Here is an 18,407-nt window from a genome sequence, read left to right on the forward strand (position 1 = left end):
ACAGCCTGTCTAGCTGATTGTAGACTGATTTTGGTTTCTCCAAGACCAAAATAAAGATGATGCAATTTTCATAATTCTATAACATTCATTTTAATAAAATCATTTTAATATTTTAAAAGTATGTACACTGTGTGTCTATACATATCTTTGTATAATCAATTTGGCTTTGCTATGTCATCACCAAATTCTCCTAAACAATATTTTAATTATTTAAAATTCATACCTATTATTGCATCATTAGAAGGAAAGTAAAATGGACCCAAGCTTCAGTTTGGCCTTAAATTCTACTTATTTTCCTAATAATTTTGTGGCACTTACTCAGTCTTTTCACATCTCACTTGCCTCAGCTATAAAATGAGTGTCTTGCAGAGTTCTGTTGAGAGTTTATTCTAATGTATATACAAGCACCTAGCACATGCTCAGTACTCAAATGTTTACCTCTTCCCTATTTATTATATTTTAATGAGTAGACACTAAACATGTTTTTTTTAAAATGGTTGTTGACCAAAAATGTAAAGATAAATGAATAAGTAAATGAACAAGCCAGGGAAAAATCTAGTGGGAAATTGGTTTTAAGTAGTAGATGAGCTTAACAAATTAGAGTGTACTCATACAGTGGAATACTTTTCAGATATTAAGAAAATGCAGTAATCTAGATATGATGTTCTGAGTATGTGAGGAAAAGCATTTTACAGAATTTTTGTGAGGTGTTATCTCATTTGTGTATGTGTTTTCCTCTAGCCTCATCATGTGCATAGGAAAAAAACCTGAAACGATCCACCAACTGATTGTTCTTGGTAGAGGAGGAGGAAAGGGGGCATAGGGGGTGGAGTAGGTGGTAAAGAAGACATTCATATCCAACTTCTTATGTTTCTGTATGTAGTTTTTACAAGGGAATATATAAATTAGGTTTTTCAAAATTGGAATCTTTCAGACATTTTATATAGGGCTGTTCATTTATGAATGACCATGTTTGGAAAATACAGCATCTTGCAGTACTCTTAGTTACTTTCCTTCTCCCAGCATGAAAATTTTCAAATAAAAATTGAAAGAATTATATAGGGAACATTTTGTTCTACTTGCCTTATTACATGTTTATCTATTCCTTTGTCCATTCATGAAGTCATCCTTTTTTTGTTGTTGTTGTTGTTGTTGTTGTTGAGGCGGAATCTCGCTCTCTGTAGCCCAGGCTGGAGTGCACTGGTGCGATCTTGGCTCACTGCAACCTCTGCCTCCTGGGTTCCAGTGATTCTCCTGCCACAGCCTCCCAAGTAGCTGGGATTACAGGTGCCCACCACCACACCCGGTTAATTTTTGTGTTTTAGTAGAGATGGAGTTTCACCATGTTGGCCAGGGTGGTCTTGAACTCTTGACCTCAAGTTATCCACCCACCTCGGGCTCCCAAAGTGCTGGGATTACAGGCATGAGCCACCATGCCCAGCCCATCATGTTTTTCAATAGGTTTTGAGTAAATTGCAGACAGCAGCATGCTTCACCTCTATGTACTTCAGCATGCCTATCATCATCTTAATGTGTTTATCTCAGCAGGAATGATAGTACTTTCCTCAGATATTTATCGAGGCCTAATTATCTGTTCATATATGAGAAGAGGAATATAAAATCCTGAAAGCACCAGTCTGTAGCTTATTATTTTCAAGTGTTTCAGATAGGGATAGAAGAAATGTATGTTTTCAGCCCTCCGTCTTTACCTTGAAGTTGCTATGTATATATTTACATTTTTTTTCCAGTATGTATAAACCTGCCAAGATTGGGTACTGTGATTTTCTGGTATATACTAACTGTTGTCTTCCAGTAAAAATCAGTGCTTTTTACTTGTTTTTTTTTTTTTGACTAGATTAATGAAAATTATATATACTTATGCAGTCTTTCGCTGTCCAGTTCTCCTTCCATGTAAATTACAGTTGAACTCTTCTACTTCATTTTGTATGAGTGATTAGATAGATGTTGTATTTTATAAGCTTGTTGATAGTCTTTGTTCTTCTCTTCCTGTTACCGTAGTGGCAGATCAGCAGTGGACAGGGAACCCCATCAACTACCAACAGCACATCCTCTACTCCTTCCAGCCCCACGATTACTAGTGCAGCAGGATATGATGGAAAGGCTTTTGGTTCACCTATGATCGATTTGAGCTCACCAGTGGGAGGGTCTTATAATCTTCCGTCTCTTCCGGATGTAAGTAGACACAAAATTTATACTAGCCTCTGTTGAAAACTGTTGGCTGGGTGCAGTGGCTCACTCCTGTAATCCCAGCACTTTGGGAGGCTGAGGCAGACAGATGACTTGAGGTCAGGAGTTTGAGACCAGCCTGGCCAACATGGTGAATCCCCGTCTCTACCAAAATATACAAAAATTAACCAGGCATGGTAGCACATACGTGTAATCCTAGCTATTTGGGAGGTGGAGGTTGTGGTGAGCCGAGATCACGCCACTGCACTCCAGCCTAACAGAGCGGAGACCCTGTCGAAAGAAAGAAAGAAAGAGAGAAAGAGAGAGAGAGAGAGAGAGAGAGAAGGAGAGAAGGAGAGAGAGAGGAGGGAGGAAGGAAGGAAGGAAGGAAGGAAGGAAGGAAGGAAGGAAGGAAGGAAGGAAGGAAGGAAGGAAGGAAGGGAGGGAAAGAAAATTGTCGGTGAATTTGGATCTGGTAGAAGGCATGAATTTGTTGGATTATAGGTTGTTTGTTTTTACAAGTTAATTTTAATCCTTCAGAATATTACAACAGTAGTAAAAATAAAAAGATTATGAACATTGGACACATAACCTAATGTCTTTCAAGCCACCAGAGTTAAAGGTGTTTGTAAATGAGTGATTATGGTGATGGATCGTGGAATCTAAGCTGGGAAAGGAGAAAAGTAAGGACATGGAAAGATATGCTGGGAAGTTGAATGGCTGTACATCAGAAGAGATGAAGACAAGTTTAATAATAGAAATCCTGTTAGATCATACTGACAAGTGCAAAATTACCTCTGGTTTATATTACATGTAAATTAACTCACTCTCCAAACTCTTTGTCAGTATGACTTTTTGTTATTATATTTTTAAATGATTTTTATTTTTAATAGAGATGGGGGAGACACCCTATGTTACCCAGGCTGGTCTTGAACTCCTGGGCTGAAGGGATCCTTCCGCCTTGGCCTCCTAAAGTGCTGGGATTACAGGCATGAGCCACTACACCTAGCCAGTATGACTATTCCAAAGGGCAGAAAGTCTACATTCTGTAGACAGATCTCCATATATAAGTTGATTCTGTGTTTGATCTTTTTTTTAATCTAAAGTTAGATGACTTTAAACAGATAACTCTCGTGCACATATACATACGCACCTAACATTAAGAAGCTTTTAGGAAATATCTTGTACTCTTTACTTGGATCTAATTACCTATAAGATTGTGAAAATAACTTTTTTATTTTCATTATGTTTTCCAAGTTGAGATCAGTTAATATTTCCTAATAGTTGCATTGTTAATCTTACCAGAGTCATTCCATTTTTAAAATAGTTTTGTATACTTTAAATGAGTAGAATACACATATTTTCTCATGCGTGGATGGTTCATAGGAAAACTTATATCTAATCCCCATAGTTTTATTTGGCTTTTAGGATTATCCCACAATGTAAACAACTTTCCTTGTATTAAGTTCTCATGAATTTAGTCATTCTAGTACTTTTTGTACTCTCGGAAAAATATTGGCCAAGTATTGCCAAAAGAATATTAAAACAAAAATGACCCTGTGTATGAATCGCCTGGCCCGATTTCCCCCACCCCCGAACCCACAGAAAGTAAAATTCTTTCTGCTTTTTCCTCTGCAGTCCTTATACAGGTGAACCTTTTCCCACCAGCCTTTCTTACCTGAAATTCTTCTTAGGAATTACAGAATAAGCTGAAATGAATGACTGTTTTCTCATTTCTCCCAAAGGTGCTTCATAATTAGTACCATTCTAGGTGCATAAGCAAGAAATTGATTCATTATATACAAACTGTGCCCTATGGCTGTAGGACTTAATTATCTTATAGAATCCTGGTTGAACAAGAGTAGAACTATGTTAAAGAATTGAACTGGATTTTAAGCTCAAAGACATTGGTGGGAAATTTGGTATATGTAGGCATGAAAGAATTTTTGTGTCTAAAGCATTAAACGCTTACTCATTAGGGATTTATAAATATTTTTCCTGGCAATGAATAAGGAAAAGAAGTGTTATTTGTATTCCTGTTATATTACAGCAAGAATCTTTAGGATTCACCGTTTCTCCTACAAAACAATAGTAACGTATTCAGTGAGGTTAGTGCTGTAAATATATGGACTTCATCTATCTAGCACATACCCAGAGTATCAGTTGTTAAAGTATCCCTTTTAGAGGGTCCACTAGGTCCTATCTGTGTGAGGCTAGATTTTCTTCATATTTTTCAAGCAAAACCATGCACCACAATAGATTGAATACACCACAGTAGACTGAATGCTGTTTAGGGAGACATTAAAGAGATTTGCAACAAATGTAAAATTGTGATAGTCTTCTCACCAAGTTTGTGTTTTTCATATGGCAAGCTTTTGTCGTTTCTTTATAAATTAAGAATTTTTTTTTCAATTTTTAAGAGTGTGAATGACATGATATTCCTTTTGACTCTTGTTTTTGAAATAGTGTCCTCAATATTTTACTAAGGTGAAACACTAAGATAGTGAAAACCTTTATTCAGGGTTGTTCATGGGGAAGATATCTGTTAGAACTTCGCAAATGTGGTATCTATGTTTTGTTATTTGATAATAATTAAGTTATTGAAGCTTTCTTATAAATTTAAAAGTAGCTTTTAACTTGCAAAGTCAGAATGCCCTGAAATAATTTCTTTTCTTGTAAGATTGACTGTTCAAGTACTATTATGCTGGACAATATTGTGAGGAAAGATACTAATATAGATCATGGCCAGCCAAGACCACCCTCAAACAGAACGGTCCAGTCACCAAATTCATCAGTGCCATCTCCAGGCCTTGCAGGTAAAGTGGGCTTCTTTTGATTTTTGTGAAAGTTTTTCTAGTTTTCACTTTACTTGGAATAAAAAATTACCCCTCTTCTCCTTCTTTTTTGTTGAATGCTTAATCTGAGTTTTTCACTATTTAAAATTAGTATGCTTTCAAAGAAAACAAAGGTTAAATTTCTTTATCCTTTCTTTCTTTCGAGTCACAGTCTTGCTCTCTTGCCAGGCTAGAGTGCAGTGGTGCGATCATAGCTCACTGCAGACTCACTCCTGAGCTCAAGTGATCTCCCACCTCAGCCTCCTGAGTAGCTGGGACTGTAAATATTCTGCTCTACCAAACGTGGCTAATGTTTTTTGGTAGAGACAGTCTTGAACTTCTGGCCTTAAGCAATCCTTCTGCCTTAGCCTCCCAAACTCTTTGGGATTACAGGCATGAGCCATCACACCAGGCCTTCTTTACCTTTTCAATTTCAACAGAACTTCTCACCATTATAGTACTTCCAGGGGGAAAATTGGTGTTATATTCTCTCTTATTGATAAGTTGCCTGTGATGTGGTCTTTAAGATGTAATTTGCCTAGGGTCAAAATGTATTAGTGACAATAAGTAGAAATCACTCTTTTGGTGATTTGTTTGGTGTTTAATTGTGTTTGTGAATCTTGACATACCTACTCATTTCCTCTGAGAGAAAAACGCTAATATTATTTCTGAGGACGTTAAGTACCTTAAACCAAAATATGAAAAGAGAATTTAAGTCACTCAACAGTCACATGAACACAATTTAAATGGGAATGCCTGTTTTAAACAAACTTATGACAAAATATAGCAGAGAAACTGTTTATCATATGACAAGTTTATACAAATAAGGAACATATATGGTATTGCCAAAGGACATGATAAGTAGATAATTCCCTAAAGAGGAAATACATTTATCCAATATAGCAGATGAGACAAAAATGTCATTCTTACTAGTGGTCATAAGAAAAATCAAACAAGATAGAATTTCTAAGTTACTGAATTAGCTAAGATTTAAATAATAAAAATAGTCATTGAGAATGTGATGAGAGTTACTCTCATACATAGGTGGAAGGGGTATGAGTTGGCAAAACATTCCTGGAAACCATCATAGCAATATTACTAAAGTTTACATTTATCCAATATTGTACTGTGGGCAAAGTACCTTATATGTATTACCTAGTAGGATATTTGCTTCAAGGGGCTTGGAAAATGTATGTACCCTTGAGCCTAGTAATTTCCATTTTAATATGCCAATTATAAGGAAATAATTAGGAACTGGATAGGCAGAACATATTAATATTTATATTACTATTAAAGCATTATTTGCAGGAGTTAAAAGTTTTTGAAGCAGTGCCCAAATATGAGAATGATAAAATAAATTAGAATGTGCTCACTTGTAAACAGATTATTTAGCTATTCAGACAATGCTTATATAGAGTTTTTAATGGCATGCTCATGGACTACTGTTTAGTGAAAACAAGTGTACAGAACCATATAAAAGATGTAAAAGTATGTTTAAAACTGGAAAGAGATATATCAACCTTAGCAGTGTTTATATATGGATGGAGAAGTTATGGGCTACTTAAATGTTATATCTTTTTATAGTTTTCAACTATACTAAAATGAAGCATGTATTCTTATATTATCAGAAGATTATAAATGCCATTGTTTGATTGATTTTGAGGCAGGGTCTCACTCTGTTGCCCAGGGTGTAGCAATCATGGCTCACTGCAGCCTCAAACACTTGGGCTGTAGCGATCCTCCTGCTTTAGCCTTCCCAGTAGTGGGGACTACAGGTAGGTGCCACCAGGCCTGGCTAATTTTTTTTTTTTTGGTTAGAGATGGGTCTTTGTTGTCCAGGCCTTTTGTTTTATTTTTAAATGAAATTCTCCAGAGTTTATAAACCAATGAAATGGAATTTTTTCTCTTCATTTTATCAGCCATATCCTGTTGTTCATCAAACCATTTAGAACTTCTGTCAATTCAAATTTTTTTTCTACTTCCCACTTTCATTGTATTCCTACTGTTACTGTTTAGTTTGGGCCTTCATCAGTTGAAATCAAAATTATTTGCAACAGTTTTCCTTCTTTCTTGGCTGCTTTTAATTAGATCTTCGTTGTTCCAGTCTAAACTACCACCAGAGCATAGCTTCTTAATCTTTTTAGGGCAGTAGTCCAGAATCCCTCTTTTGTTTATTGCCTCAAGTCTGAACCCATTGATCTGACTTTCTGTGTCTTCCATTAGTTGGTCTAATTTTGTTTACTTGGTTTTCTTTGTTGAACTCCTTTTCTATCAGCCCGTACCACCTTTCGTTGTCTTCTGTAGCTTCCACTGGCACTAGGGTCTCACTGAGATCTTACCCCTGTTACTCTAACACAGAAAGACTTGGCAATGTTTGGAGACGTTTTTGATTGTCACACCCCAAGCTGGGAAGTATAGAGAGATGCCACTGGTATCTAATAATTGGTGGAGGCCAGGGATGTTGCTAAACATCCTGAAATGTAGAGACATTCCTCCACAACAAGGAATTATCTGGCCCAAAAGTCAATAGTGCAGAGGCTGAAAAACCCTGCCAGTGTAACAGGCTGTAATAGACTGCTGAAAATTCAGCAACTACTTACTGTTTCATAGAATTTCATCATGGTTCCCAGTTTCAATGTAGTGCTAAGTGAACACATTCAACAGGACTTCAATGCATAATTATTCATTCGTTTTATGAATGTATGATTTCCCCCTCCTCAGGACCTGTTACTATGACTAGTGTACACCCCCCAATACGTTCACCTAGTGCCTCCAGCGTTGGAAGCCGAGGAAGGTAAACTGACTAAACCATATTTTCTAGTATATAAAATCTCTAATTAGATTTCTCTTGCCAGTGTTCAACGTGTTTTGATACTCAATATATTTTGAACAATTTATTTTTAATTAAAATTTTAATAACTACTATATATCTTAATAAATAAGGGGTTAACAAAAGTACAAATTTACCTTTGAAGATAGAATATTTGTCTATATGTTGAAAATAAGAAATGTTTAATAGTCATATAATAGCAAAGAAAACATAAAAATGAATAGGTATAACTCGGTACGCTATATAGGAACACAAATTTAGGGAAAAGATAAAATTGTATGCTAGTTTGATCTCTAATGACTAAATATTGATTCTACTTTAAAATAAATGAATGTACAGTTATTGAAATTCTATTTTAAGCAACTGCTCTCCTCTTCCCTGCATTATGGCTGAAAATTCCTCCTAGCTAGTGAACCCAGTTCTTACTTTATCATGTGGAAGAATTGTCTGAGGGAGAAAAGTTTGCCTTTAATCCCATGAGAACATAGTGAATCTCTGTAAAAGGTTTTTGTCCTACCTTCTTTAAATAGCATTGTTTAAATAAATGATTATTTCATTGTCTTCACCAAAGTATTCACTTTGCTACTGACTAGAGAAAGGAAATGAGAAAGCCTAAAATCAGATGCCAGTTCTAAGATACTAAATCTGGTTGCCTAATTGTAAAGCCTCAGGTTTTTAAAAGTTTAGGTTTATGGAAACATCTTTCCAGATATATAACTGTTTAGATAGGTTAATTCGTAAAAACATTTTTATCATAAATGAAACTCGCATACAGCAGTTTCATTTATTATGCATCATTAATTGCTGATGTTAACATACTTATTGTTGTGAAGATACAGTATTTTAGAAAGTTGTTATACTTTTTATGAGGTATTTAGCTTAACATTCTTAGATTGCTTTTTCTTCTCTCTCATACTTACAGCTCTGGCTCTTCCAGCAAACCAGCAGGAGCTGACTCTACACACAAAGTCCCAGTGGTCATGTTGGAGCCAATTCGAATAAAACAAGAAAACAGTGGACCACCAGAAAATTATGATTTCCCTGTTGTTATAGTGAAGCAAGAATCAGATGAAGAATCTAGGCCTCAAAATGTAATTATAGAATGCTTGCAATACTATTCCTATGCATGGTGGGTAGGGTGAGAGAAACTTTTAAATAGCTCTTAGGAGTTTTTTTTTAATGTTATATTTAAAAGGATTTAAAGACAATTTGAGGGAATCTCTCAGTAAATTAAACAAAAAGATAAAGATGGAAAAACAGGAAAGTTTTTAAAAATCAGAGGCTCAGATATGGAGGCTGGGCAGTTAAAAGGAGATATTCTCTAACCAGAGTTTTATACCCAGGCAAATTATCAATCAGATTGACTTGAAGATTAAACATTTTCGTGCAAGTTCTCAAAATAATTCTTATGTACTCATTCCCAGGAAGATATTTGATAATATGAATCATCAAAAATATAGTAAAACAAGAAAGACATAAGATTCCAAAAATGGAATCTGACACAGAAGAAAAAGGCAACCCCCAGTATAGCAGCAGCAGCTTGTGCAGTAGTCTGTAGCAGGAAGACATAGGACTCCCAAGGGAGAAAAATGCTTCAACAGTATTGAGAATCTCCTGTTGGAGATTGTGCGAATGACATAGAAATAGGTACCTAGAAAGATAAGCAACTGAAAATACAAGGTAATTACAGAGTCTTAGTAAAAACAAAAAGTTGTACAAAAAATGTCTTAGTACATTTTGTGGGTCTGCAGTGAACAATATTTACATAATAATAATGATATAAACACCGGAGTACGAATGTAACTAAAAACTGTGACGCAATCAGGATATAACCTGAATACGCACTTAACCAAAAATCGTGATTTTCAGAATACTTAACCAGTACAAGACAAATACTGATCATACTGATCAGTTGGAATAGATACTGGCAATAAACAGTTAAACCAGTACCTACCTAAAACAATCAATGCTTAATCAAAACTAGGTTAAAGGGATGGGGTAAATGGTGGTGGTGGTTTTGTGTGTGTCTGAATGGAAGGAGGACGGGGTTGGAGAATCAGAATGTAAAAACCTCATCTCCTGATCTTCACTAGTGAGGATTATAGATGTATTGCAATTTTTAACAATCATTTTATTTAGAAATGTGGAGGTAAATGGCAGAAGAAAAAGCTAGGTTTGAAAACTAGTACTTCCAAGGAATGAATGCTTTTAACTATATCTACATTTATTACTTTGAAATTTTTGACAACATTTGAAAGAGATTGTTTTTGTTATTGATTTGAAATTTTTACCATCCTGGGCTTCAGCAGAAAGTTTAGATTCATCTTATAATTTTTGTATCTTAGGTATAATTTGAATGAACAGCTCCAGTGAGGTGTATATATATATAGGTCATGAGGTTGACTTCCACACTACCCAACCCATTCTCCAATTTCTGTAGCCATCCCCAGACTCAGATTTTTTCTCTGTTTTGGTATTTTTTAGTAGAGGTCCATGACTTCTAAACCAGTTAGCAATAAACATATACTATTCTCATGAAGATTCCTTTGAAGCAGCCAGGTGCTCACTAGAAAGTGGTCTACAGTTCAGAATTGCATTAGTGATGAAATTTTTTTTAAAGCCAGTTAAATATATATTTTTTCTACTACAGGCCAATTATCCAAGAAGCATACTCACCTCCCTGCTCTTAAATAGCAGTCAGAGCTCTACTTCTGAGGAGACTGTGCTAAGATCAGATGCCCCTGATAGTACAGGAGATCAGCCTGGACTTCACCAGGAGAATTCCTCAAATGGAAAGTCTGAATGGCTGGATCCTTCCCAGAAGTCACCTCTTCATGTTGGAGAGACAAGGAAAGAGGATGACCCCAATGAGGACTGGTGTGCAGTTTGTCAAAATGGAGGGGAACTCCTCTGCTGTGAAAAGTGCCCCAAAGTATTCCATCTTTCTTGTCATGTGCCCACATTGACAAATTTTCCAAGGTAAGATAGTACTTCCCTTCCCACATTCTTTTACTGTAAACTTTTGAAGATTATTTTAACAGAAAGCCTTTGTAAAAACTTAAATGAAATTCCACTTGGCACAAGTGTATACTCCAAAATCCCAATGAATAGTCTAGGTTTTCCCATACCCTTCCGCTTATTCCTTGTGCTTCTTTCAAAAAACTAATCATTCAGCCTGAGCAACACAGGGACACCCTGTCTCTACAAAATAAAAAATTAACCAAGTGTGGTAGTGCATGCCTGTAGTCCCAGCTACTCAGGAGGCTGAGGTGGGAGGATTGGTTGAACCTGAGAGGTCACGGCTGCACTGAGCTGTGATTGCACCACTGCACTCCAGGCTGGACAACAGAGCAAGACCCTCTCCCTAGTCATTATAAAAAGAAGAAAAATAACAGGCCCTTTAAATTATCACAAGGGGTCACCATAAGGAACAATGTCCTCATGCATAACAGCTACCAGAGTTTATTATGTCTTTTTGCCAGGCATCGAACTGTATCATTTACAAGTATTTCAAGTAAATTCTCAAACCGTATGGGGATGCTGATGATCATCATGACCAAGATGGTTAAGAGCCATTGGGTTGATCTCTCAGTTCTTGGAAGGCTATACTTTTGAAAATTTAACTTTATAAACTTAGAGTAACAAGAATAGTACAAAGAGCTTTTCTGGTTCCTGAATCCTTTGGAGGAAAAAAATTCAATTATGCCCTAGATATTTGAGTCCTAGATTAAATTTGTTTAGGTGTTTTTTTTCATATATGTAGCTCATGCCTTCTTAACTAGATTTTGATGTTAGGCCCTTGCATTATATTTCTGCTGTTTCTTCTCAGCATGGTGCAGTATACCTAGTGGTATGTGGTAAATGCTCAGTGATTAAAATTCATGCCAAATAAACAATTCTGTATCATAGATGTCATGGAGGAGGTGGGAAAGGGAAATAGTGAAGAGAGGAAATGATGCATTAGAAATTCAAAAGTACATTGTCCCCCAACAGTGGAGAGTGGATTTGCACTTTCTGCCGAGACTTATCTAAACCAGAAGTTGAATATGATTGTGATGCTCCCAGTCACAACTCAGAAAAAAAGAAAACTGAAGGCCTTGTTAAATTAACACCTATAGATAAAAGGGTAAGTCTTTGGTAAGATGTATTATTGTACTGTAGTACCTTTCATCAAAGAGGTGTATATCCATCCAGATTTTATACTGATCCTCTTTATTTAGGAGTATTTTTTTTTTTTTTTTACAAAGGTACATGAATCTTAGACTATAAAAAATCACAGAATGCATGTATTTTATAGAAGCTTATTGTACCTGAACAAGATGGAATATGTAGCCTAGACTTTTAAATTTAATCTACCTTAAGTAAATTTCTATTTTGTTTTATTTCCTACCGTAGATAAGATTTTTCCTCAGAATTGCCACCAAGGAGCTAGGTTTTTTCTTTACTCTTCCTGGAAATAATTCCTTTTTTTTAACCGAATGAGACTAGACTTATGCATCAAACCGAGCTGATACATTTAACTGTAAATAACATTTAAAGCTACCAAGTCAACACTTTGTTACCAGAAAAACTCCTTTGCTAAATTATTAAGTAGAACAGTCAATATGAAAGTTGTCATGCAAGAGGGGACGTGCCCATTCACTGCCAGTACTACTCAGTGGTTACTGGGATAAACCCATAAGCAGGGAAGTATGAATAGCAGAGCACATGGTTGGACCTTCGGCATGCAGAAAGGTGCCTTAGGTCTGGATGCACATTGAGAAGGTCCACCTCCAGTTCTCTTAAGAGATGTATGTTCTTCCTTTATGGACTATTACTAATTTTTAATACACAGACTGGAGCAATAAGTGCAAATTTATTGTTAGAAAACTTCAAAAGGGTTTCTAGGGATTGTCTTAGTTCATTCAATTACAGGGCCTGTTCCCAGATATTGGGAAGGAGAGCAAAACTCCAAGAATCAATGATTTTTTTGTATTCTTCTGGGTTTTAATTTTTAGTCTGACACTTTGGGACCTCTGAGATTGCTATTTAAAATAAGCTGTGAATTCATTGTTTTATAATATTTTATCTCAGTTTTTATTTATTTTTGTTTAGAAGTGTGAGCGCCTACTTTTATTTCTTTACTGCCATGAAATGAGCCTGGCTTTTCAAGACCCTGTTCCTCTAACTGTAAGTATTAATGTCATTTTGTGCATGTTTACACAGTGGAATGCTTTTCTGGAATTTTATTTATGAGAATTTAGCTTATATACCATTTTTCAGTACTTTTTAATATCTAAACCTTAAATCTTAATAATACGTACCGAATGCTTTGATCCTGCATAGGTACATTTTAGTAAGTGGCCCAAAACTTCTGTTCATGTCTCAGGTATTCTTTCCTCTTTTCTCATCTATTTTACTTACTACTGGGATGTTTGGGGTGATTTCTGTTAATTGTCTGTATCTCAGGAGTTTTAGGCATGTTTCCGAAGCTGTTGGAACAAAACTTTGAAATAAAGACATCTCTCCCTGCTACATTTTCCCTACTTATTTTTCTTTGTGGGTCCAGACTTCAAGTAAATAAGTAGACTTTACCAATACAAAAAAGTTGAGGAAGTATGTGTGCATGTGCCGTGGACTTCAAAAAGGTTCATATTGAAAGTCTGATGTGACTGTGGGGGGGCGTGGTGGCTCACGCCTATAATTGCAGCACTTTGGGAGGCCGAGGCAGGCAGATCACGAGGTCAGGAGGTAGAGACCATCCTGGCTAGTACAGTGAAACCCTGTCTACTAAAAATACAAAAAATTAGCCAGGTGTGGTGGCGGGTGCCTGCAGTCCCAGCTACTTGGGAGGCTGAGGCAGGAGAATGACGTGAACCTGGGAGGCGGAGCTTGCAATGAGCTGAGATCGTGCCACTACACTCCAGCCTGGGCAACAGAGCAAGACTCCGTCTCAAAAAAAAAAATTCATTTGTTCTACAGTTTGATAAATCTCAAATTAATACAAAGTTAAGAAGAAAATCAGCTTAGTAAATACAGTCAGCTTCTTAAGAACAGATTTTGAGAACTTGATATAGGAAATAAATACTTTCAGGGAGAAGGATCTTTTGTACCTAAAAGAGGCAGGGTAAAGAGGTCGAGAGGCTTGTAACATTACCAACTTGAAAATGTAACCTTGAATTGTACTTTTTATTATCCTGGCTTACAGTTACATTATTAATACCAACAATGACAAAGTAGCCCCCTTTTTCTTAATAAATATCTCATTTAGTCTGTACAAAATTCTGTGAGTTTGGCAGGATTATCCCTATTTGAAATATGAAGAAACTGAGGTTAAGTAACTTACCCAGGACCATGATACTGAGCAGCAGGGCTGGGGATTAAACCCAGATTCAGTCTTTCTTCCTCTTGTATAATACATGCAGCAAAAACCTGTCAGATTCTACTAGAAATGATATTCTTTCTAGTAATTGCTTTTTGTTTAATAATGAAGAAAAAAATCTAGATGATTTAAGAGGGAATGTGTGAAGACAAGTTTTTTCATTAAAAATCATTGGGGCTGTGTGCAGTGGCTCACGCCTGTAATCCCAACATTTTGGGAGGCTGAGGCAGGCAGATTGCTTGAACCCAGGAGTTTGAGGCCAGCCTGGGCAACATGGCAAAACCCCATCTCTACAAAAAATACAAAAATTAGCCAGCTATGTTAGCACATGCCTGTAGCCCCAGTTACACGAGAGGCTGAGGTGAGAGGATCACTTAAGCCCAGAAGGCAAAGTTTGCAGTGAGCCAAGATCGTGTCACTGCACTCCAGCCTGGGTAACAGAGCAAGACCCTGTCTCAAAAATAATAATTGGTTAAACTTTTTGGAAAAAGTAACACAAACCTTTACCAGTGTGTGTGGAAGGCAGTGGGCACTTGTAAACACTGTTAAATGGATTTCTTTACTAATGACAAATAGCACAGAGAAAAGCAATGAGAACATTCTGAATTTTAGAGCACATCTCATAGAATATATTTAGGACAAGGTAGAATTTAGCTATTTGTATTATAACATCTCATTTTTTTAAAAGGTGCCTGATTATTACAAAATAATTAAAAATCCAATGGATTTGTCAACCATCAAGAAAAGACTACAAGAAGATTATTCCATGTACTCAAAACCTGAAGATTTTGTAGCTGATTTTAGATTGATCTTTCAAAACTGTGCTGAATTCAATGAGGTGAGGCTAGGGGAGGGAAGGGGGCAGGAAGGAATAGCAGTGTGAAAATCATTTTATACTAAACACCTTGTCAACATAGGAGACCAAGATGTCTGAGTTAGAATAAATTTCCAACTTTTCACATCAGGGAATGCAAGAGAGAATTCAGATACTCTATCCACATTTATAGTCAAAGGTTTATTATAGATGGTGATGGAAATGCAAATTACAGCTGATAACTGAAAGACAAAATGTTTTTCTCTGACCTAGAAATATTCTTTATCATTCCCCACCTTTATTTCTTATTATGTTGATCTTGAAATATTAAGGATGTGGACCAAATAGCTCTAATTTAAAAATTTCTCATTTGTCAGTTCATCTAAACATCTGTCAGACTTAGAACCTTTTGCTGCTGGTGGTTTGTTCTCTGTTACTCATTCTAATAGTACTGCATTTAATTTGTTCTAAAAATACCTGGTTCATGATCCTATGGTTATGGAATCCTAACTGATATATGTTTGGCAATACAGTCCTACCATTACCACCTTCTTTTAGAATAATCCAGTCTTTTACTTTTTTTTCCACACTTTTGAATCTTTTATTTTAGCTGGCCTTCTGTACAGAGACTTTGTCTAGTCCTAGACTATTATTTCAATGACTATGCATGAACACTTTTCAAAACAACTCATTAATATATATAATCTCCAAAGTCAAAAGTGTGTCATTTTTTTACTCATATTTTTATTTTTACTCAACAGCCTGATTCAGAAGTAGCCAATGCTGGTATAAAACTTGAAAATTATTTTGAAGAACTTCTAAAGAACCTCTATCCAGAAAAAAGGTTTCCCAAACCAGAATTCAGGAATGAATCAGAAGATAATAAATTTAGTGATGATTCAGATGATGACTTTGTACAGCCCCGGAAGAAACGCCTCAAAAGCATTGAAGAACGCCAGTTGCTTAAATAATATGCAGCACCACTAGCTTGTGCTGGTTTTTAGATTTTTTTGTTTTCAAAAAAACATTTGTCAGTAATTTAACATCACTACAAAGAAGAGTTTGTGACTACTCTCATCTCTGTTTTGGACGTTTACTAGACTTTTATTTCCTTAATAGCCCATTTCTGTTAACCTCTTATCACTAAGAAAGAAAAGAAAGAAGGAGATGAATGGAAGAAAGAAAATGGAGAGAAGGAAAAAAGGATGGAAGAAAGAAGCATTGAAAACAAAGACATTCTTCCCACTTCTTGGATTTTTAAACCACAATCATCTGGAGCGATAGCTACTGTAGAAAGGAAATAGACTTTGTATGAACTCTTAAGTTGAAAAGTATATGTGGTTTGGATGTGTGCTTTAATTCAGTTTTAGAAATTAATACCACTACCCATGAATTATATGGCCTGACAATATGAGTTAGGTGTACTGTACTGAAAGAACAGTACTCCACAAACATGGGTGGTAACAAGAGTTCCATCCCAGGAGGCCAAACGGTGCAACAGAAGGGTAGGTTAGATGCTATTAAGAAGGCACCTAATAGTACATCATGTAAGATGGCAACTGTATTAAAGAAAAATCCGGAAAACAAATGTTTGATTTTTGTTTTTGTTTTTATCTTGTCTGTAGAGGTGTTTGGTATAGCAGGTTTTCAAGGACATTTTTTATACATTTCTAGATCTAGATTTTCAACTTCTTCCACTGAGGGAAGTATACACAATTGGTTTTGCTGTCTATGTGAGATTTAACTGTACAGGTGATCCTTTTACAACAAGCCTCATTGTTTGCAGTATAGCTTTTAGTGGAACTAACCAAAAAAAATATAAATACAGCAGCGTGCACTGTACTTGATGTGAGGTTTCTTCATCATATACCCTACTGGGCATTAAATGTAAGTAAGTTCCTCTGAAAGGGACTCGTTTTTGTGGTTTTCATCTGTCTATAATTTGGAATGAAAATGTGTTGTAGGATTTTGGGAGCAGGCAGTTGGGGGGAATAGTGATTTTTTTTTTTCCTGAAGCATCTATCTCATGTTTTTCTTTTGAGAGTCAGAACATCAAACAATCTTTGATCTGACTTCTGATTTTATTCTCCTGATTGATAGAGATACAAAAGACCTATCTTCTGAGGACAAGCATATTCTTAATGTGCCAGACCTACCCGGTTCAACTGATCTAGATAGAAGAAAATTGCTGTGCCATACACTAATCCAGCATTTGACACAATATCTAAATGGTTTGCTGAAGTTAATCTTTATAGAACATTAACTGGAGTAAATTTTTCTCCTTAGGATAGAATAAAAAGAGCCCACTTGAAAGAAGGCTATTATTTGCATTATATCACCTGCCATAAATTTAACATAGAAGACTTGGTTTTATCTACGTGGCTTTACTTCTTAAAGTGGAAAATATCCTGTGACTAATTCATTGGGTTTTCAGGTATTGCTAGAGATAAAATACAGGGAGAAAATAACTTGTTAGCAATAGCTTCCCATTGTTTATATATAGGTCTTGTTCATAATATGTCAATTACGTATTGTTAAGAAGTCCTAATCGCTTTTCCAAATATGTGTTACATGGTAATGTTTGTCATTGTTGTTTTAAAGTTGCATTTGACATTTGTTCTCCAAAGAGTGTTTGAACAGATTTTGATAACAGTGCATACACCTTTTGTCTTTTTTTGCTCCAGCATTTTATTTTTAGCACAGCAGCTGTAGAGCTTTTGCTAATACTTTTATTGTTGGTATCTTAGAATACTATTTGTCTGACAGTTTATTCTTCCATACTTGTCTCCCAAGTTAAAACAGAGCGACACAGATAAATTATTTTGAGAATCATCACAAAAGGGAGTTAGAACTTGCGAGAGTAAAACTGTAATTTCCTAAATGTGACTAATGAACCCCAAACTGTCACTGTTACATTCAGTGCCATATTTATCTTTCAAAACAAACAGTATTTGTTTCACCCTAACCATCTTTGGCTAAATGAAAGGTAGTTGAGAACCATCTTTTGGTCGTACATAATATAATTATATTAAAAGTAAAGATCTTGGGGCCGGGTGCAGTGGCTCACGCCTGCAACCCCACCAGCACTTTGGGAGGCCAAGGTGGGCGGATCACAAAGTCAAGAGTTCGAGATCAGCCTGGCCAACATGGTGAAACCCCCACCTCTACAAAAAAATTCAAAAATTAGCCAGGCATGGTGGCGTGCACCTGTAATCCCAACTACTCAGGAGGCTAAGACAGGAGAATCACTTGAACCCAGGAGGCAGAAGTTGCAGTGAGCCAAGATCTCACCATTGCACTCCAACCTGAGCGACAGAGACTCAGTCTCAAAAACAAAAAGTAAAGGTCTTGGGTTTCTCTCTGTAAATAGCCCTTGTGTAA

General features: G+C 36.1%; 1 protein-coding gene across 7 annotated transcripts in view; it reads left to right on the top strand.

Moving 5' to 3' along the window:
• Positions 1–16,614, top strand: part of TRIM24 (tripartite motif containing 24) — a 125,485-nt gene extending 108,871 nt beyond the window's left edge. For all 7 annotated transcript variants that reach the window (XM_063642298.1, XM_055284166.2, XM_063642299.1 and 4 more), the window contains exons 11-19: positions 2,020–2,193; positions 4,868–5,003; positions 7,743–7,815; positions 8,774–8,942; positions 10,502–10,830; positions 11,845–11,977; positions 12,946–13,020; positions 14,901–15,050; positions 15,788–16,614. In XM_063642298.1, coding sequence (XP_063498368.1) covers positions 2,020–2,193; positions 4,868–5,003; positions 7,743–7,815; positions 8,774–8,942; positions 10,502–10,830; positions 11,845–11,977; positions 12,946–13,020; positions 14,901–15,050; positions 15,788–15,997 — 1,449 coding nt within the window. In that variant the 3' untranslated portion in view covers positions 15,998–16,614. The remainder of the gene's footprint in view (positions 1–2,019; positions 2,194–4,867; positions 5,004–7,742; positions 7,816–8,773; positions 8,943–10,501; positions 10,831–11,844; positions 11,978–12,945; positions 13,021–14,900; positions 15,051–15,787) is intronic.
• The last annotated feature ends 1,793 nt before the right edge of the window (positions 16,615–18,407 follow it).

This window comes from Symphalangus syndactylus, chromosome 6, assembly GCF_028878055.3.
Source record: "Symphalangus syndactylus isolate Jambi chromosome 6, NHGRI_mSymSyn1-v2.1_pri, whole genome shotgun sequence".
In the NCBI taxonomy this organism is placed as follows: Eukaryota; Metazoa; Chordata; class Mammalia; order Primates; family Hylobatidae; genus Symphalangus; species Symphalangus syndactylus.